This window comes from Doryrhamphus excisus, chromosome 1 (genome assembly GCF_030265055.1).
Source record: "Doryrhamphus excisus isolate RoL2022-K1 chromosome 1, RoL_Dexc_1.0, whole genome shotgun sequence".
Lineage (NCBI taxonomy): Eukaryota > Metazoa > Chordata > Actinopteri > Syngnathiformes > Syngnathidae > Doryrhamphus > Doryrhamphus excisus.
The window spans coordinates 26,807,890-26,831,164 of record NC_080466.1 but is presented as its reverse complement, the minus strand read 5'-3'; the positions used below and the strand labels follow the sequence as shown (position 1 = coordinate 26,831,164).

The following is a 23,275-nucleotide window of genomic DNA, read 5'->3' as shown; positions in this document are numbered from 1 at the left end:
CATCTCAGCACCCCTAAAAATACCACTGGTGGTCGTAGCAATTAGAAAGAAACAACTGGACCAAAAATGTGTGTCTGGCTAAACAGGCTAATTAGAATCTGTATAAGAGATGCACTGTTGATACTACAAATCCCATAATGCACTGCAATAGTGTTGCCCCTCCGCCTGAATCCTGTGGTATAGAATAAAGAAGACAATCCACGATGACTTGACGTATATTCACCCTCAGGATTTATTATTTAACTCTGTAACGACACTTCAGATATCACAAAACGACCACACCAACAATTGCCCACCTGTTTCCAGACACATTTCACATATTTCAATTAGCCTGCTTAATGCTATTTACTACACATTAAGGCCTGCTAGCATTAGCCATTTCACCTATGCTCAAATGCTCTGCAACACATTTTATAACAAAACACTTTACAGTCAGACTCTACAGTTGACTCTAACTGTCTACACAACCGTTAGTAGAAATACTTTCTACTTTATACCAACCTGTGGTATAGAATAAAGAAGACAATCCACAATGAATTGACGTATATTCACCCTCAGGGTTTATTCTTTTGTCATTTTTTTAACCTACTCTATACCACCATCGCTGCTAGCACCCCCTAGCGGATCTTGCGGTATTACACCCAAACACCAACAATATGGAGAATTGGATTATTTTAGACACAAACATATTTATCTTAACATATTTAACCATGTTAACTTATAGAATCTTTTTATGTACCTTACAATAGCAGCGGTTATCCCATATTGTAGCCGTTGGCAGTACAGGCACCCTGAACTGTTGCTTCCATGGTCACAAACGGAGAGCCCGAGCCTCGTTTCTGTGTGGCCCATAAAGAACCACCGCCATCTTGCTATATATACACATATATAAGCTATAAGCTTGCACACGGACCCCCGCCTGCACTTACACATTCACAGTCACCTCACACTGGCAATGTACTGTAAGAACTAACAAGAGTCAAAGTGCTGACAGAGAATCAAGGCCGAGCGGCTTGTTTTGACACCCGCCGTCAGTATGCACGCCATAATAACATACACCAAATGCATCAATAAAGCCAACTGGCTGCACTTTGAGAGAAGAGCAAACAAGAGAAGCACACAGAAGCCTGAAACGCGATTCAGATCAGACTCATTCAAGTGTGACTGCTGGCAGGGTTTCTATTTGGACTCTGGGGCACTCCATGTCGGAATAAACAGGAACGTACCATTTTTTTCTGTTTTCCATCTAACCTCAAAAAGAGAAAACAAGTCCACCTAGATTGACTTGACTTAATGACCAACCTGGTCTTCACCACAAGTGTGGGGATTCCAAATCATGAATGCAGCACTGAAGTCTTCTCAGGGTGGTTTAATTAATCTTTTACATGGTATTTATTAAATATGGCATCAGATTAACGTCCATAAACAAATGTTTAATTTTATCATGCATTTATGCATTTTTATTTTGGGAAGGCGCAAATGGCACTGATTCAATGGAATGGCCCAGTTTTTAAATAACAGTTGGGGGACGCTACCATGCAAACATACTGCTAGGTACTAAATAAAGCTGGTGCCTTCATATTAAATCTGCAACCTCTCATCACCGCTGTTATTATTTTTAGATTTACGTCTGCCTCATTGTGAAGAGAACCATTCGGTGTTAAAGATGCAGCAAAGTTATCCGAGCAAGGAAAGGGAAAATAGTAACGTTTAGTTGCGGATTTGCAAAATTGAAACAGGAAACTGCTTTTTTTTTTAAACAGTAATTCATAAAAATATAAATGTTTATTTTAAAGTTGTTAGTGTTAATGCGTGGGAGGTGATAAACATAGAACGCTTGCCGATGTCTAATCTCTTCTTCATGATTTAGCCGTATTGGACTGCGGATAGAGTAAAGTCCGACTACCGGGGACACAAAACCCACCAAATGGACGAACCAGGAAATGAACATGGACCAAGACTTTTGGATACAGACTTTTTGGCGGGGTACACCCTGGGCTGGTCGCAGGCAATGGCATGGCACATATAGACAAACAATCATTCACACTCACATTCATAATTATTAGAGCCCTATAGCCATGAAATAACACCCCTATAGTCACCTTACCACTTATTCATTCATTCATTCATTTTCTAATGCTTATCCTCACAAGGGTCACCGGGGTGCTGGAGCCTATCCCAGCTGTCTTCGGGTGAGAGGCGGGGTACACCCTGGTCTGGTGGCCAGCCAACCACAGGGCACATATAGACAAACAACCATTCACACTCACATTCATACCTATGGACAATTTGGAGTGGCCAATTAACCTAGCATGTTTTTGGAATGTGGGAGGAAACCGGAGTACCCGGAGAAAACCCACGCATGCACGGGAAGAACATGCAAACTCCATAAAGAGATGGCCGAGGGCGGGATCGAACTCGGGTCTCCTAGCTGTGAGGTCTGAGCACTAACCACTTGACCTGTACAGCACTCGTGAAACTGCCAAATGTAAATTTTAGGTGTTGCCCAAACAAGAACGAAAAGTAAATAATCCACTATGACTAGGAATCGTCCCACTCCAGGAGAGATCCAGACACAAGATACGGAATAGGAGTCTTTCCGGACCTAAACGTTATCAGAAAATCAATATCAGTAGGATCATCAGGGTCACGCTAAACATTCAAAAGTGAGAAGGTGGCAGTGTGTCTCAAACACGCGGCCCGCAGGCCAAATGTGGCCCGCAGGACACTAGTTTGAGGCCCCCGCCTTGATATGAAAGTTTAACGTTAGTGCGACCCATGCAAGTTTGATATGGATGCTGTATGGTATCATGTACCCAGAAAAAATTATTACGTTTGATTAATGTTCATGTTAAAGGTTAAATAACTGTTAATAGTTATCCTCCCTATCCGTGTGGAAATGGTAAGTTTTTGGCTATTTAAGTTTAAAGGAAATAACTTGAAGGCTACCGTTTAGGTCGCTAGCTCTCTAGTTTGCGAGTTAGCATGTGTCTCAACACCTTGCAGTTGCGCAATATGTTGTAAATAAAAAGAGTATAAATGTGACTATAGTCGTGTTTTGTCATGTCTACAGGGCTCTAATAATGCTTTGTTCATTTTAATCTGAAAAAAATAATTTGTCTACCCACCAACTATATGTGGTTTCTTAAGTTTTTATTATTTGCCGTTTTATTATTATTATTATATTTATTTATTACTGATTGATTGATTTTCTTTATTATTGATTTGTTTATTTATTTTTCATCTTATTTTGTGCAGAAAAATACAAATTAAGATATTTGAGAACAGTGGAATGTTTTATCAGAGCTTTTATTGTAGAAAATCGGAACCAAAGCAAAGTTTATTCATTTTTCTGTTTTTAATAAATGCGTTTTTTTTTTTGGAAAGCCTTGTTCAAGTTCAAGTTCAAGTTAGCACACACATAGCGCTATCCGACCACTCACTATTCAGCCTGAACAGTTTGGTGGCGTTTGTGCCCCCAAACCAGCGTAGGATATTTGGAAGAGGCTGCTGAAGTTAATGATCCAGCAACGACGCGTCACATCAGTAAACTTGAGCATGATGGTGAATTAAATAGACGGAGACCAAACATGTGATGCGGGTAATAATCCTTTCATCTTGAAATTTGCAATTTAAACCCCCCCAATTAACCTCTCTCCCCGCTGCCTTGATTTGATTAGCCTGCTGCTTCCTACCTGCTCGGTTGTGAGGAGCTCAGCTCGGATATCTGCAGGCAGCTGTTCTTCGTCCTCACACTCACTCACTCGCTAGCGATTTTACAGCGTGATTTCTTAGTTTTTTGTTAATTTTACCAAATTATTATCTTCTAGCGGCGTCAAAATGAATGGAGAGGGATTGAAACGAGTAGAAAACGATCATGTGTGCCGTTAAAGTTGGCACATTATCACTAGCACCCAAGCTAGGCGTGTCGTATAATCAATGCAATCATTCTTCTCGTCAAATACAAGGATGAAGAGTCTTGAACCAGTCATGATGTGCTATATATATGTATATATATATATATATATATTTATTAAGGTGCATCAAATTTGAATGGGAAATTTTTATTTCATAATATCAATTTGGCTGGCATTCCATTTTTTTCTAATGAACATAAAAATGTCTTTTGCAAAGTTTTGAGGAAATCCATTGAGATTTAGGGGTACCAACTCACACATAAACTTTTGTAAAATTTCGGAAAATGTGCAATTTCTAGTCTAATTGTCTAATCTAAAAAAGTTGACTAGGAAATGTTGAGTACAATGAACTTCTATACAGCATCATTTTCTATAGGGTTATTAAAGTAAATATATTTTTCTCTTTGGGCAGATTGGGTATTCCTCACAATTCAACTTTCAAGATTCTCCATTCATTTGTCCTATTGACAAAATGAATGGCGGTAAATGGGACATGTTCACATGGCCTTACCCTGAATTTTATGTAGCAGTGATGGATATTTGACATACATATAAAGTTTAAACACTTTGTTTTTTATTTTATTTGTATTTTATTGCGAACACAAGGGGCAATAGTCAATAGTAACACATTTAAATAACAAACTCAATAAATATGAGTCATCAGTAATACTGTCTACTCTATATTACTGTTGTTTATGTTAGGCTTGCTCTGCTATTAGCTAACTGTCATTAGCAAACTGTACAGTAGAGGCAATGAGCACTAAATACCTATAAATATGACAACAAATCATTCAAATTACAAAGACAAAACCACAAATTTGGTAAAAAGATCACCTCAGAGTCTTTGCTGACCTCAAATCTCCATGGTGACTAGTGAGCACTGTTTACCATTTTATTCCACAAAAACAGATGTATGGTGGCACCCCTAAATAATCATGTATTGGTTGTTTCTACATATATTGGAACACTTTTAGTACCCAGCCATATCAAAATTCAATAATTGTGTTTTTGATGCACCCTAATAGTGATATATATATATATATATATATATATATATATATATATCACTATATTAATGGTTACTATGGTACCCATTATGTCATTGTATGGTCATATCGCCTTGTACTTCAGATTATGACAAAAAAATCAAAATACAAAATAAATAATACATAATACATAAATTCAATTACATTAGAAAGGCAGGAAGTGAACAAATGTAACAGTTACTGATTGTAAAAGTACCAGATGGAGGGGTAGGATTTAATAAGCTTTGCTTCTTCCTAGTCCTTTTGGACATGTGGAACGGTGAACTGATTATGTGATGCATTCACTTGTAATCTGATGCATGTTCAAATGAAATTAAACCATTACCAAATATTAATAAGGATCATACAGAGAATCCATATCATCCACAAGTATACCATTTGCGTACAAGAAGTGGGTTGTGGATGCGTCGTATAATCTGGTGGGTTGTGGACCTGTTTTCAGTGGGTGGCCGGTCTATGGCCGGGCAAAAAATAACAATAACATAATTACCCGATCTCCGTGAATGGTGCGTGCTATGTTTATGTGCGAGCGGGGACTTAACCTGCCATCCGTCCGACACACAGGTGCAGATATCTGCTAGAGAAGAGCCTAAAGATTTAGATTTTTTTATTTTAAATTGTTCCGTACCAGGAGTCCTTTGGGTTGCCATCATGACAAAACCACACCGGCCACCTGAACCAAGGTGCCCAAATAACACCTCCAAAATGTTCCACCCAAAGTCACAGTAATTGAGCCGAGCTTCAGTACTTGGGCACTAAAAAGCTCCAGGGAGGCTCAGCTGACTGATTTGTGTTCTTGTTCACCAATAAATAGCTCAGCAGTGTGAAATTGGCTAATAAATATCCTGTGGATTGCAGTCAGTGGGCATGACTTGAATTTTATGAGTCCGACTCAAAGGCTGAAAGCTATAAACTAGAAACTTGTCACCGGCTCAAAAGTGTGCAATCTGTGTTCCCAGTTAACAAAGTTCAAAGTTATTATGGTAATCCCATTTTCATTCGCAAGGCTACATCGGACACTCGAATATTCACCATTCAATATTTCATTACCATGCAAATTTGCATATTTTGGATCAAAATATTCACTTTTTAGCCTTGTTTTAGCTCTGAATGAATTTTGGATATTGTATATTAATGCATCTTTTACTCTGTTTAACTCTATTTTTATTTATTTTTCTGTACTGTAAAGAGTCTTTGAGTACTCCGAAAGGCGCTATACAAATAAAATGTATTATTATTTTTTTTTTGTATTTGTGGGGAAATCTGACCTTTTGAGCTTCTAATCCTCAGAATTCATATTATCAACAAGTATACAATACTACTACTAGCATTCATAACCCGCAAGGCATGCTGGGTTGCACACTTATGTATATAGTCCTAAATTAAAGGTAAAAAAAAAAATAATGCTATAAAAATACATCAAAGTAATGCATTCATCAAACATTTCACACATTTTCTCTCCTCTGAGTGCAGACCAGATGAAAGAATTGATTTATTTCCTTTAATTATTGATCCAAACCATTACTGGCAGGGAACAGGAGAAACATGGACCATTACGTTTGAAGGCGATGGCTAATTGACTGGCATCAGATCGATATTTTCTCCATTTATAGATCTTGTCATTCACCGTGAGGAAAGGGCTAATTATCCTAAGCCAGTCTTGGAAATGTACTTTGTTGCGCGTCTAACTGATCCGCACCTAACCTAAATCACAAGTTTATCATTTTTTGCATCCAATCAAACGGAGAGAATTAGTAGACATATTTTGAATGGCAAAGCAACATGGATGTCAATCACATGACATCACTATATTGATCAGGTGATGCAAGCGTCATGATATTCCTTCCTAGTTTTGGTAATGGTTTCATTTCATTTGAACATGCATCAGATTACAATTGAATGCATCCCATAATCAGTTCACAGTTCCACATGTCCAAAAGGAGTAGGAAGAAGCAAAGCTTATTAAATCCTACCCCTCCATCTGGTACTTTTACAATCAGTAACTGTTACATTTGTTCACTTCATGCTTTCTTAATATAGTTTGTTATTTTTTATTTATTTTTAAACTTTATTTTATTATAATCTTATTATATTAAATTATATTAAATATATTAAATTAAATATTAAATGTATTTATTTATTTTTATAAATACTGAAGTACTGAAGTAGGAGGTGATATGAGCATCCAATGACATAATGGGTACCATAGTAAGTGTCAATATAGTGATATATATAGCACATCAAGACTGGTTCAAGACTCTTCATCCTTGTATTTAGCAAACATCAACTGCTTGTATTGTTTCTTGAATTGGCTCATCGTTGTGCATTGTTTGATTTCCTTACTCAATCCATTCCATAGTTTGATTCCACATACTGAAATGCTATGGCTAGCATAACGTAGTCCTAGTATTGGATGACATTTTTAGGTAATTGGCTATTTTTAGCCTTATGTTTTATTTTATTTTATTTTATTTTATTTTTTATTTTATTTTAGCTGTTTGAAGATTAACTATATCAGCAAGTTTAAGTATTTGTGATTTTAGAAATAAGATTTGTCCACTATGTGGGTTAAACGTTATTATTTTCCATAGTAGCCAGGTCTGGTAAAACGTAAGCCTTACTGTCTATCACCGTCCGAGAACGTTCTTGATTTTTTTTCATAAATGGAACATAAATCGGGGAATGTCAAAAGCGTGTTGTCGAACACTCAATACTCAATGTTGACACTTCCTGCCCAATGATTGTCCCACATTGTTGACTGTGGTGTTGAATGCACATCATCACCCTACATTACTGGCCCAGTGTCACCAAATCAGCCCCACCATGGGGCTTTCTTTTCAAGCCGTTCTCTACAGCCGCAGCAGCAGCAGTAGTTCATGGGAATACGGGAGCGGGCATCTGTGTAAATGGCTCTACAGCTGCTATTGTCAGTGTGTGAGGGTTAGAAAATGTTTACGCTACGCTGGAATACACACACGGCTGCACAAACACACTGGAATACCAAATTCTCTCCCTGTCTCTCACACACACACACACAAAAACAATACCCATAGAATTCGGCGGCGGTGGGAAAAAGAGTTGTCAGATTGATGCACACGATACAGTATACCGGACACACACCTTCGCTTCCTTTTAATAAGGCAAGCAGGCAGGTGTGCCGGAGTGGGGAGAGAATAAAAATAGGACGAGGAATGCGGAGAGGATGGAGAGGTGGAAGAAAGGAACGCTTGGAGGAGATGAACGACTCCCTGCGGGCGAGAAAGAGATCACTTCTCATTGTAATTATTCTTGAAGCACTGACGCAGTATCAGCTCTTATCATCGGCCCCGGTTTAACCTTTCAACTCCAAAACCCCGCCCTCCATTCTCCAAATGTCAGTGCGTTCGTTTAGGAGGTACTCTAATTATGAATAGAGCTTGTTAGTTTGCATCCCAAAGCTTTGTAAATTGGGAGCGGGATTTGCATATTCCTTACCGACTCCTCTTCGTGGATGATTGATGACTCATCCGGCGAGATAATGGGACGGCGGTCCGGGGCATGCATATTTCATAGCCAAGCAACGTTTCATGTAATAGCGAATGTTGGGAATCAGTGGCTCGGTTATTATTTTAAAGTACACGTGCAGAGAGGATGCTGGGAAAATCTTAACACAGCGGACCGCAAGTTAGTTGTTTCTGCTGCGTCGGTACAGTCAGGACTATTTTTACTTTCATAGGCTTGCATTGGCTGGAGCCAACTACGCTACAACTAATTCAAGTGTATTTCACTGTGTTGGACATTGAAACTTACATAGACGTAACTTCTACACACTGACATCATCTTACATCTACATAATGCACTAATCTAAAGATAACTATAGGGGTGTTATTTCATATCCAGATGCTAAAAAAATATATTTTGAAAAGGTTTTTTATGCTCTGTGAAAATCTTCCATTTAAATAAGGAATCGGTTGGGTCTGGAACCAACAACCCGCAATAAACGAGGGACTACAAATTAATGCAGGATCTATTATTATGGATCTGATTCACTCATTTTGCTGGAATTGTGTAATAAAAGAGAGTAATTAATTGGATAAATGTATCATACTGACTTGAATATAAGACAGTATTTTACCCTAGAAATATATATACTGTATTTTCTGGACTATAAGTCGCTCTGGAGTATAAGTCGCACAAGGCCAAAAATGCATAATTAGGTTAAAAAAAAAATATATATATATATATACATAAATCGCACTGAGTATAAGTTGCATTTTTTGCGAGTACCGTATTTTCGGGACTATAAGTCGCTCCAGAGTATAAGTCGCACAAGGCCAAAAATGCATAATTAGTTAAAAAAAAAAAAATACATAAATCGCACTGGAGTATAAGTCGCATTTTTTGCGAGTACCGTATTTTCTGGACTATAAGTCGCTCAAGGCCAAAAATGCATAATTAGGTTAAAAAAAAAACATACATAAATCGCATTTTTTGCAAGTACTGTATTTTCTGGACTATAAGTCGCTTCGGAGTATAACTCACACAAGGACAAAAATGCATAATTAGGTAAAAAAAAAAACATACATAAATCACACTGGCGTATAAGTCGCATTTTTTGCGAGTACCGTATTTTCTGGACTATAAGTCGCTCTGGAGTATAAGTCGCACAATGCCAAAAATACAGAATTAGGTAGAAAAAAAACATACATAAATCACATTTTTTGCAAGTACTGTATTTTCTGGACTATAAGTCGCTCCGGAGTATAACTCGCATGGGGCCAAAAATGCATAATTAGGTAGAAAAAAAACTATACATAAATCACACTGGAGTATAAATCGCATGTTTTGCGAGTACCGTATTTTCTGGACTATAAGTCGCTCTGGAGTATAAGTTGCACAAGGCCAAAAATGCATAATTAGGTAGAAAAAAATACATAAATCGCATTTTTTGTAAGTACTGTATTTTCAGGACTATAAGTCGCTCTGGAGTATAAGTCGCACAAGGCCAAAAATATATAATTTGGTATTAAAAAAACATACATAAGTCGCACTGGAGTATAAGTCGCATTTTTTGCGGGTAATTTATTATCCAAACTAGACATTACGTCCTCTTGGAAGGCAAGTTCTACCAATAAAAGAATAGAGAACAGGCTGAATAGGTGTAAGATATGCTAACACAATGGTTATTCAGCAACACAAAAAATAAACATGAACAGAAAAGGTGTCCAGTGTTTATGTAACATAAACACTTTTTTTCATTTATAAGTCGCTCTGGAGTAGAAAAGTGCGACTTATATACTGGAAAATACGGTAGATATTCAACATTTGCCACTAAACGACTTCTCCCCGGAGCTTTTCTTGCTGTCACTCACACCCAGCAGTGATCTGGAGAGACGTGACAGGGATCGGTAGGAGTTTCATTCAATTAACTCTCCAGATTATGAATGAATGTACTGAGCACGGACAAATGTAGATTCACACACGATTCACAAGCAAAGGAACATTCCCTGGAATGTTCCACTTTTATCCCAACATTGAATGTGTTCCGTCCATCGCCTTCCACTCCACAAAGTAGCTTGTGTCATCCTGCCGAGTGATGATGGCGATGAAAACAAGCCTCTTGTCGCAGGCAATAAACAATGATCATAAAGTTTATTGTCCCCCACCACGACGTGCTGCTCTCTGTTTCTTTTGATTCACCTGAAGTAACCTCGACTCCAGCGGAGCCTCACAACTGTGGCGACACGGAGCTGCGGCTCGGATGCGACAACATGGCCTCTAATTCCCTCTCTTTCAGGTCCGTCTTCCCTATTATCCCTTCAACTCCGCTCTTTGCTTTCAGACCGCATTCCTCTAGTCTCCCTTTATTCCCTCCTTTCCTTTTCCCATCGCTTTCTTTGGCTCCCCAACGCCCCCCCCCCCCTTCCCATCTACAACCTGAAGCAGCAGGAAGTCATTAATCAAAGCAGACAGTCGCTGACAGTCTTAGACCCCCGCCTTGTTAAAACAGCCATGAGAGATCGTATAATCATTTGTGGTAACGTCAAACGCCGCAAATGCTTCAAGCTGTGCTAGCTATCTAAGTTAGCGTTAAAACACTCTAATCGATTTGTTTGTTTGTTTTTCTTCTTTATTTCGAACGTGAAAAACATCCAAAACACCACAAACCAACCAAAATCAATACAAATAAAAATACCTATGTATATATATATATATATATATATAAACGTACACATGTTCGAAAGGGCGGCACAGTGGTCTAGGGGTTAGCGCACAGACCTCACAGTTTCAATTCCACCCTCGGGCATCTCTGTGTGGAGTTTGCATGTTCTCCCCGTGCATGCGTGGGTTTTTCTCCGGGTACTCCGGTTTCCTCCCACATTCCAAAAACATGCTAGGTTAATTGGCCACTCCAAATTGTCCATAGGTATGAATGTGAGTGTGAATGGTTGTTTGTCTATATGTGCCCTGTGATTGGCTGGCGACCAGTCTAGGGTGTACCCCGCCCTACGCCCGAAGACAGCTGGGATAGGCTCCAGCACCCCCCGCGACCCTCGTGAGGAAAAAGCGGTAGAAAATGAATGAATGAATGAATGTTCGAAAGGGAGTGGGAAGAAGTCAAGACTGATCTAGTCCCACCTAACCCCCTAACCACCCAGATTCCAACCTCATCCCAACAAAATATATATTATTCCTTGTGTACACAGAATAAAAACCCCATATCCAACCACCCTCACCCAGCTTGAGGCACCCAACCACGTGCCAACCAGAGCAACCAGTTCATTACTAGTCATCCTATCGTACATAGTCCAGTACAAAAGAAAGTAAGAAACCACTCCAACTACAAAGTCATCACCTCCCATCCACCGGACAACACCTAGCAAGACCCCACATCTCGCCCAAAGTCAGCTGGGATAGGCTCCAGCATACTTCGGTGACCACAGTGAGGAAAAGCGGTATAGAAAACGTATGGATGGATGAGCATAACGCATGTTCTTTACAAATGAGGCGTCATTTAGACGGGTGGGAAAGCTAGCTATCAAGTGGTATAAGATGTATTCGCAACATCGTTACATAGGATTGAGTCCAATGCCGATGTTTCCGTGGGGTTCAGGATGCCCGCGGATGTTGGGGAAGTTCGGTGTAAAGGAAGGACAGGAGCTACGGTCACGTTTAAGAGACGCATCTTCTACAAGTTCCTGGTGTGATATTCCAATTAGCCAATTAGGTGCCTGCAGTATCACACACTCATTAAGACATAAACGACCAACAGCATATGTAAATGTATGGATATTGGATTTTAATATAAAATAAATTAATAGTTTTTACTCAACTCTAGTATTTTGTTTCTTTTTTTCCTCTACTGTAAAGCGTCTTTGAGTGTTCTGAAAAGTGCTATACAAATAAAATGTATTATTATTATTATTATTATAAAGGGTCAAGTAATTAGCTCGCAGACCTCACAGCTAGGAGACCCGAGTTCAATTCCACCCTCTGCCATCTCTGTGTGGAGCTTGCATGTTCTCCCCGTGCATGCGTGGGTTTTTTCCGGGTACTCCGGTTTCCTCCCACATTCCAAAAACATGCTAGGTTAATTAGCGACTCCAAATTGTCCATACGTATGAATGTGAGTGTGAATGGTTGTTTGTCTATATGTGCCTATATGTGATTGGCTGGCCACCAGTCCAGGGCTCCAGCCACCCCCCCGCGACCCTCGTGAGGATAAGTGGTAGAAAATTAATGAATTAATGAAAATAAGATATAATAATAAAATACTGTATATACATCGCAAATGCTGTATCTAATTACAGTAGATTCCTGTTCTCCCGCAGGGGTCGCCTTCCATTACCACCAGTGAATAGCAAAAATATATATATATATATATACTATATATATATATACACACACTCCCCTTCCCCGTCCAAAGCCTCCCGCTGGCTTGATGACATTCTCCTTCAATTTCATCTCAACATTTGCAATAAAGGTGATTGTTGACAAATGAATGTGAATTTTGACACAAAAAACATTATCATTGAATCATACTTATTTTTTATTATTTCCTGTTTTGATGCCATTATTATCGACTCCAAATTGTCCATAGGTATGAATGTGAGTGTGAATGGTTGTTTGTCTATATGTGCCCTGGGATTGGCTGGCCACCAGTCCTCGCCCGAAGACAGCTGGGATAGGCTCCAGCACCCCTGCGACCCTCGTGAGGATAAGTGGTAGAAAATGAATTAATGAATGAATTATTATTATGGGCGGCACGGCGGTTCAGTGGTTAGCACGCAGACTTCACAGCTAGGAGACCAGGGTTCAATTCCACCCTCTGTGTGGAGTTTGCATGTTCTCCCCGTGCATGCGTTCTCCGGTTACTCGGGTTTCCTCCCACATTCCAAAAACATGCTAGGTTAATTGGCCACTCCAAATTGTCCATAGGTATGAATGTGAGTGTGAATGGTTGTTTGTCTACGTATATGTGCCCTGTGATTGGCTGGCCACCAGTCCAGGGTTTACCTGAAGACAGCTGGGATAGGCTCCAGCACGCCCGCGACCCTCGTTAGGATAAGCGGTAGAAAATTAATGCTTGAATGAATTATTATTATTATTGAATTATTATTATTATATGTGGAAACTGGTTTTCATGAGCTTTTTTCGATGCTAAACCATGTTTGTGAACTCCTGTGGAAAGACCCGCCCTAACATTTCCATCCAAGTTGAAGGCTTTTCTATTCATATTGGGTGAAAAAAAGTCATTTTCCATCACAAATGTATGACAATATAAGGAGGGCAATCCAGCATGAAATATTTTGCGTGGAATTAAAGTGTTTTCCCGGAGGCTGCTTTGTCAATTTGTGTCAACATGCCTGTGTAGTTGTTGCCTTACTTGCAGGCTCAATAGAAGAGCACGCTGTAAAAATGTGAATTATTCAACAATGCACTCTGTGAAAAACCTCAGTAATCATCGGAGTCTTTATTCTGATTGAAAAGTTTACTGCCACTTTCTGCTAGATGGGAGCTGATTAGACTTGCTTAAGGCCATTTCGCCTTCATTCTCCACGGGCTTCCAATGATGAAAATATGTTCCAAATTGTGTTTTTACCCTCCGCCCATCGTTTTCTAATCTCACAATGCTTTGTGTTTGTGCACTATAAATAAGTAAATGTGTGCAATTTGCGCCTGCTGAGGGAGCAGCGAGACATACGGCCATTACATTAGCGCCGTATTTTCTCGCCGGTAGGATGGCAAGCATGGTGAGCGTCACAGTTCATCTGGCATGACGGCGAGCGGGCGCTGACTGTCATGTGACTGCATTCATTCACAGGCCAGCGGTTACTTCCAGAGGTGGCGAGATTGCTTTTGGAATAGAGTCGTGTCGTGTTGTTGTTGTTGTTCCCTTGCTCGGCTCGTGATTGCATTATGGAGGCAACCTCGTTTGCTGCACGTCACATAAGGAGGTCTGTTGTTCAAGAAATTATTCTTAACAGAATTGGTTTTAATTATCAAGAAAAAATAAAAATAAAATTATCAAGTTCATTCCATTCATCATTGTTGATCATGACAAAAATTAAATAAAAGCCTTTTCACATGAAAAATAATAAATAAATAATTATCAAGAGTTGGGATTAGGGAGCAGCTGTACCATTACACCACCGCGGACTGATGGGGTGCTTTATATTACATGGCAGCAATGCGTTCCTTGCACAAAACGGGCTCTATGTTTTTCATCATTATATCTGCATGCGCTCATAACGACCATCTGAAAACACTTTGAAATACTTCAACTTGCTGATATAGTTCATCTTCAAAATATAAAATAAAATAAAATAAAATAAAGCATAAGGCTAAAAATAATCAATTACCTAAAAATGTCATCCAATACTTCTCTACAAGAGAGGAGAAATATGATCTCAGGGAAGAACTACATTTGAAACACTTATATGCTAGGACTACGTTAAAAAGCCATAGCATTTCAGTATGTGGAATCAAACTATGGAATGGATTGAGTAAGGAAATCAAACAATGCACAATGATGAGCCAATTCAAGAAACAATACAAGCAGTTGATGTTTGCTAAATACAAGGATGAAGAGTCTTGAACCAGTCTTGATGTGCTATATATATCACTATATTGACACTTACTATGGTACCCATTATGGCATTGGATGCTCATATCACCTCATACTTCGGTACGTGACAAGAAATTAAAAAAATAAAAATAAATAAATTGAATATTTAATTTAATATAATATATTTAATATAATTGAATATAATAAAATTATAATAAAATAAAGTTTAAAAAATAAATGAAAAATAACTTAAATTATATTAGGAAAGCAGGAAGTGAACAAATGTAACAGTTACTGATTGTAAAAGTACCAGAAGGAGGGGTAGGATTTAATAAGCTTTGCTTCTTCCTACTCTTTTTGGACATATGGAACTGGGAACTGATTATGGGATGCATTCAATTGTAACCTGATGCATGTTCAAATGAAATTAAACCATAACCATTAAAAAAAAAACTCCAAACAGTCTCGTTGTTTTGGTTGCTGCTCTCTGCACTCCCGAGAGTCGTTTTTTGGAGTCTCCTATCAGAGGAAAAACTCACTAAGCAAACTCACTAACAAACAGACCAAGCTAGCCGAGCACTGATCTGCAACTGCTACAGAAAACCAGACATTTCCCCTCCAGGAAGCCGATAAGAGCAACAACCCAGCTAGCATGCATCATGGACGTTCATCAGATAGCCATGGGGAGATGTTTACTTGGTGTATAATCAAACTTTGCTGCAACAACATAAGTGTATACTATGTGTACTATAATATAGTACATAACCAGAGTTGCCATGTGATGGGTAGCCCGGATTTGCCTCCAAATTCCATCCATCCAGCACCCAGACCGAAATATGAAATTTTATCAAACTTCTCCTCAGAACTTGTGTCAGAATATTGTACGAGACAAGCGCTGAGATTAGCGAGCCGCCTCCCACTGCGAGCTCTCAGCAGCACACAATGTTAGCAATAATTGATCACAAAGGAAAAGCTTACTTTTCTGTAGACAATCATGTTAGGCGAGTCGTCATCCGGGTCCACGATGCTCAAGGACCTCATAGACAGCAGAGGCCGGGTAGGTGTTGTGTTGACGTCCTCTTTCAGGTCTTCCACCTCATCTTCTGCCTCCGTAGACCCAGAGGAGCTCAGCTGCTCCTCACTATGCTGCTGCTCCTCTTCTTCCTCCTCCTCCTGCTGCTGCTGCTGCTGCTGCTGCTGCTGCTGTTGTTGTTCATGCTGCTGTTTTGGTGCCTCAGCCATCTCCTCGCCTCCTTTCAGTCCCCCTCTCCTCCTGTGTTAAGTTATCTTCTGTCTTTTTTTTTTTTTTTAAACCAGCGTCTCAACTCTGGTACCTCCACGCTCTTACATCAGGGCTCGGTTGCTGCCAAAGGAGGAGCAAAAAGGGATGAATCAGTCTCAGGTATTTTTAGATGTTTGTAGCTCTTTATAAAGGCAGAGAACCGGATTTGGAAATTACAGCAAGTTAGTGCATTCTTTAGATTTTTACTAATTTAATAATTATATAAAAATAAAAATAGTGTTAAAAAAATATATTTGAAAAAAACAACATTAAAACCAAATTTTAAAAAAGCCTTACTATATTGTTATTTGGCAAAATGGGGCCCATTGTTTGTGTATGAGCAAAGAAGCAAAGAAAGGACAGGGAGATATGGCAAAAACATGTCAAATAAACATGTCAAATATAACATGTCAAATATAACATGCCACGACCACAATCCTTAAAGCATCCCCCCCCCCCCCCGCTTTTCCCAAATGAAATAAGTTGCCAAGTTCCATAAAAATAACAACCGTAAAGCACAATTAAAAATCCAAGCCCTTCTGTTGGACACATTGATCCAGTGAGGTGCCTGAAGGCAGCATTGAGCTGTCTAGCCCCCCCGTCATATGGCGAGGGGGAGGGGGGGGGCAGGCACGGCTCTGTTTTACTTGTTGTCTTGCATATCGATTCCCACAAGTGCGCACAGTATCAGCAGAAATAATGATCACCCCTTGGGTGCAACAAGACCAATATCGTCGATATCTGGAGCGATCGTGTCCAACTTCACTAACAAAATGCTAAAGTATTATTTCCGAAAGTTAGCCTCAACTATGAGGCTGTGGATAATAATATTCATCATCACTATAATCCTACCACACATTCAATAACGTGATGTATGTCTAAGAAAACATCCGCAAAACAATTTTTGGGGAAATTCTAACCATGAAAAGGTGCCGTGGATTTTTGCAGTTTTTGGTTTTTGGTGCAACACAGTGTAGGACTCAAACGTCTGTTTTATTCTTCACTTTCCTCAATGTCTGATGTGCATGACGTACTATGAGCGTATGTCAATACGTGCATGTCTGTCCAGGTTGGATTTGCTTCCACGCCATGTGGTTCTTTAGGTCAATATTCTCATCAGCCAGCTTTTTGTGCATCACTGGGCTTGTACAGGATCTAATGGGATCCAATAGATGCTGCATCAAAATACAGCTCTGCCTTGGTTAACATCAATGCGTTCAAAACCAAAAACTGGGCTTGTGCAGGATCTAATGGGATCCAATAGATGCTGCATCAAAATACAGCTCTGCCTTGGTTAACATCAATGCGTTCAAAACCAAAAACTGGGCTTGTGCAGGATCTAATGGGATCCAGTAGATGCTGCGTCAAAATATAGCTCTGCCTTGGTTAACATCATCCAAAAACTGGGCTTGTGCAGGATCTAATGAGATCCAATAGATGCTGCATCAAAAAGCAGCTCTGCCTTGCTTAACATCATTAATGCGTTCAAAACCAAAAACTGGGCTTGTGCAGGATCTAATGAGATCCAATAGATGCTGCGTCAAAATACAGCTCTGCCTTGGTTAACATAATTAATGCGTTCAAAACCAAAAACTGGGCTTGTGCAGGATCTAATGAGATCCAATAGATGCTGCGTCAAAATACAGCTCTGCCTTGGTTAACATCATTAATGCGTTCAAAACCAAAAACTGGGCTTGTGCAGGATCTAATGAGATCCAGTAGATGCTGCATCAAAATACAGCTCTGCCTTGGTTAACATCATTAATGTGTTCAAAACCAAAAACAGACTCTAACCAAAACAAATGTTCCCATAGAAAATGTATCTCTCAGCAATTCTGACACAAACGCTGTTGTCCTTAATGTTGTGCGTGTGATGCAAGATGGCAGCGTAAACACACCGGACAGAATTTTGGTTGCTAAACAAGCCAACGCAAGCAAAAAAAAAGTTTGTTAACCAAAAAAAGTCAACCAAACGGGTACTCCGGTTTCCTCCCACATTCCGAAAACATGCTAGGTTAATTGGCGACTCCAAATTGTCCATAGGTATGAATGTGAGTGTGAATGGTTGTTTGTCTATATGTGCCCTGTGATTGGCTGGCCACCAGTCCTCACCCAAAGACAGCTGGGATAGGCTCCAGCACCCCCTCGACCCTCGTGAGGATAAGCGGTAGAAAATGAATGAATGAATGAATACTAGTCCTTTACGTTTTTGTTTTTCTTCAGCAAATTAGCATGATAGCCTGTTAAAATGTAGCACTGCTACCCCAGCCAATCACAGGGCACATATAGACAAACAACCATTCACACTCACATTCATACCTATGGACAATTTGGAGTTTTTGGAATGTGGTAAGAAACCGGAGTTCATTCATTTTGTGTTCATTTCAGCGTACTTAAGTTGTGTCCTAGTACGGATGTCTAACATCTCCATGACGTCCCGAGGAGGTTACCTATCCACATGGCGACACCCGCATCTCTTAAGCATCATCCGGTGGTCTCTCCATCCTCTGAGGACGACTTGGTAAACACGGCCACTCTCGCTACAGTCTTAATTTAGACTTCCTCCGAGACAGACGGATGCTCTTCCTCCGTGAAAGTAGCAGACGCACGCATGTTAGCGTGCACGTACAAGAAGTATGCATACAGTTGCACATGCGTGCCCACCTCCGTGCACAAACACTTGACAAAGCATCTTTTCAGCTCAAATCCCAAGTGAGAGCAAACATCTGCTACACACGTAAGACACACCTACTTGTACCACACACACACACACACACACACACCAATAGAAAAGCCAAGCAGTCCAAGTTGTACTGTAGTATTATTATTATTATTATTATTATTATTAGCACGGTGAATGGGAGCAGAAAGGTGTGTCACCTTCTTACCTCAACACGGACCTTCTCTTTGCATGCAGACATCAAAACCAGCTTGGCAGATCCTCCAAAGACACGCCAACACTGGAAGAGAGCGGGTGTGTGTGCATGAGTGTGCGTTAGAGCGAGAGGGAAAATGAGAGAGCAAGTGGGGAGAGAGAGAGAGAGAGAGAGAGTGCTTAAGTGTGTGTGTGTGTGTGTGTGTGTGTGTGTCTGAGATTGGTCGGCGTCTGTGTTTTTATGGCGGGGGAGAGAGAAGAGTGAAATATCGTGTGTGTTTTTATGTGTGATAAGGAAAGAGAGATTTAAGCAGGTAATTTAAGCAGGTAATTTAAGCAGGTAAGAGGTCAGGTTTTCCTCACTTTAACTCATCAGGACCAAATATGGTGGAACCTCTAAAGTCAAACAACTCTGAGGACACCCATCCATCTATTCATCCATCTATTCATCCATCCATCTATTCATCCATCCATCCATCCATTCATTCATCCACCCCTTCCTTCATCCATCCCTTCATCCATCCATCCATCCCTTCCTTCATTCATCCATCCATCCCTTCATTCATCCATCCATCCATCCCTTCCTTCCTTCATCCATCCATCCATCCATCCATCCATCCATCCATCCCTTCCTTCTTCATCCATCCATCCCTTCATTCATCCAACCATCCATCCATCCATTCATCCATCCCTTCCTTCCTTCATCCATCCCTTCCTTCCTTCATCCATCCCTTCATCCATCCATCCATCCATCCCCCCCTTCCTTCCTTCATCCATCCCTTCATTCATCCATACATCCCTTCATTCATCCATCCATCCATCCCTTCATTCATCCATCCATCCATCCATCCCTTCCTTCCTTCATCCATCCCTCCATCCATCCCTTCCTTCATCCATCCCTTCCTTCATCCATCCCTTCCTTCATCCATCCCTTCATTCATCCATCCATCCATCCCTTCCTTCATCCATCCCTTCATTCATCCATCCATCCATCCATCCACCCATCCCTTCCTTCCTTCATCCATCCCTTCATTCATCCATCCATCCATCCATCCATCCATCCCTTCCTTCTTCATCCATCCATCCATCCATCCCTTCATTCATCCAACCGCCCATCCCTTCATTTATCCATCCCTTCCTTCCTTCATCCATCCCTTCATTCATCCAACCATCCATCCATCCCTTCCTTCTTTCATCCATCCCTTCATCCATCCATCCCTTCCTTCATCCATCCCTTCATTCATCCATCCATCCATCCCTTCCTTCCTTCATCCCTTCCTTCGTCCATCCCTTCATCCATCCATCCATCCCTCCCTTCCTTCCTTCATCCATCCATCCCTTCATTCATCCATCCACCCATCTCTTCATTCATTCATCCATCCACCCATCCATCTCTTCCTTCCTTCCTTCATCCATCCCTTCATTCATCCATCCATCCATCCATCCCTTCCTTCCTTCCTTCCTTCCTTCATCCATCCATCCATCCCTTCCTTCCTTCATCCATCCATCCATCCCTTCATCCATCCCTTCATCCATCCCTTCCTTCCTTCCTCCACCCATCCATCCCTTCCTTCCTTCATCCCTTCATTCATCCATCCATCCCTTCCTTCCTTCATCCCTTCATTCATCCATCCATCCCTCCCTTCCTTCCTTCATCCATTCCTTCCTTCATCCCTTCATTCATCCATCCCTTCCTCCTCTATACCACTTACTTTTTTGGGTGCTACAGATGAGCTGGAGCTTATCCCAGCAGACGTTGGGAAAGAGGCGGGGCACACTCTGGACGCATGGATACAAACATGTCACGGTCGGGCTTGAGAGCTTTGCGATGCGACCCCAGGATGCAGCGATGAGGACCCAATTTCCGGTAAAAATGTACTTATTTGGCGATGCTATGCGGCAGAACTGCGCACTAGCATTTCCAACAGAAAAACACACAACAAGGAAAGGATTGCACACCTGAACTAAATAGAAACATCACAGGAAATGGGGAACAGGTGTGGAAGGGAATGGAAAGCTACGGAAAACAGAACAGAGCAACACAGGAAGTGATTACAAAATAAGGGCATGAACCAGGAAGTGAGGAAAAGAGGAAAACTAAGAGCTGTCACGAGGGGATGAATCCCAATCGTGACAAAACATTCACACTCACGTTCACGTTGAGTGGGAACTGAATCCACGTTTGCTACACCATAAAAAGTAGGGATGTTGATATTGGCTTTTTTGTTAAAAACCGATATGGCATTTCCGATACCGATATTTGCAATATCGATTTTCATGATCAGGAAAAATCTGATCCTGATATCAAATGATATTTTTTAGGATGATATCGGCAACGATAATTATCGTACATCCCTAATAAAAATGTCTATAAAGTATATAATATGCCTCTAAATGTTAAAAACAAATGTAGCCATGAAATAGCACCCCATAGTCACATTTACACTCCTATTACACTTTGTTTACAACACATTGCGCAACACTAAAGCGTTGGGACATAAGATGGCTGACACTCATAGCATATAGCAAGCTATGTAGCTAACTCGTTAGCCTCCACTTTATTTGTTCTAAAATTATTCAAACAGTGTGGGGCAGAAGGACAAAGTAAGAAGCCAAAAATTTACCACTTCCACATGGAATGGGGGTAGAACATTAGTAATCTAAAGGTATCTTCAGTGTATTACTGATACGTGGGGACCAGAATACTACATAGGACTTCATTCATTCATTCATTCATTTTCTACCGCTTATCCTCACCAGGGTCGCGGGGGGGGGGGGCTGGAGCCTATCCCAGATGTCTTCACCCTGGAGTGGCTAATTAACCTAGCATGTTTTTGGAATGTGGGAGGAAACCGGAGTACCCGGAGAAAACCCACGCATGCACGGGGAGAACATGCAAACTCCACACAGAGATAGCCGAGGGTGGAATTGATTTCCGGTCTCCTAGCTGTGAGGGCTACGCACTAACCACTCGACCACCGTGCAGTACATAGGACTTGTATTTCGATATTTTTGACTAAATAATATTCATTCATTCATCCATTTTCTACCGCTTATCCTTACGAGGGTCGCGGGGGTGCTGGAGCCTATCCCAGCTGTCTTCGGGCGAGAGGCGGGGTACTAAATAATATATATTATATAACTAAATAGGCGGCACGGCGGTCTAGTGGTTAGCGCGCACACCTCACAGCTAGGACACCTGGGTTCAATTCCACCCTCAGCCATCTCTGTGTGGAGTTTGCATGTTTTTTCTCCGGGTATTCCGGTTTCCTCCCACATTCCAAAAACATGCTAGGTTAATTAGCGACTCAAAATAGTCCATAGGTATGAATGACAGTGTGAATGGTTGTTTGTCTATATGTGCCCTGTGATTGGCTGGCCACCAGTCCAAGGTGTACCCCGCCTCTCGCCCGAAAACAGCTGGGATAGGCTCCAGCACCCCCGCGACCCTCGTGAGGAAAAGCGGTAGAAAATGAATGAATGAATGAATAATAGATGATCTTGTAAGTTTAAGTTCTTCCGCAAATTTCCTTGAAAGTTGTTGAGATTAAAAAAAATCTGTACCAGTCGTAACAAAATGGTGCCTGTTCACCTTTGATTGATCCAGACGTGCTTCTTTTCCCCTTGTCCTTAATGGTTGTAGCCTCACTTCCTGTCTTGCACACCCGAGGCTGAAACAGATGGACAGCTGAGGGCCTCGGCGCTCGGCTTGTGGCAGATTTTGGCCGAGCGATGAACGACATCAAAGCGTCTGATGCAACTGCAACAACTCAAAAGAAGGAAAGTGGGCCCTTGTGGTTGCATGGGGGGGCGGGGGGAGGGGGCGGGGGCGGGGGTACCGCAGTTAGATGTGTTCCTATATGCAGCTACACGTGCTGCAGCGCTGCCCTAATTTACCACATCGTTACTGTAGCTTAACAATTAACCGGCTTTTTTTTGTTTTTTTTTGGTGCTGATTTTCATGAGCAGTTTAGCACACAAATGGAACAAAAAAAATAAACATCAATAAGCTCACAAATCCGTACACACACTTAGCAGTAAACCGTTGTTTGATCCTAATGGACCTCTCTGGCCTGACAATACACACACACACACACACACACACAC

General features: G+C 40.8%; 1 protein-coding gene across 1 annotated transcript in view; it reads right to left on the bottom strand.

Annotated features, from left to right (window-relative positions):
- The window catches only part of LOC131136024 (regulator of G-protein signaling 6-like), a 64,679-nt gene extending 43,564 nt beyond the window's left edge, over nucleotides 1–21,115 (bottom strand). The window contains exons 1-3 of the mRNA XM_058082487.1: nucleotides 20,881–21,115; nucleotides 19,182–19,253; nucleotides 15,990–16,374 (exon numbers count right to left, since the gene is read on the bottom strand). Of these exons, the coding sequence (XP_057938470.1) occupies nucleotides 15,990–16,253 (264 nt within the window). The 5' untranslated portion in view covers nucleotides 16,254–16,374; nucleotides 19,182–19,253; nucleotides 20,881–21,115. The remainder of the gene's footprint in view (nucleotides 1–15,989; nucleotides 16,375–19,181; nucleotides 19,254–20,880) is intronic.
- Between the last annotated feature and the right edge of the window lie 2,160 nt (nucleotides 21,116–23,275).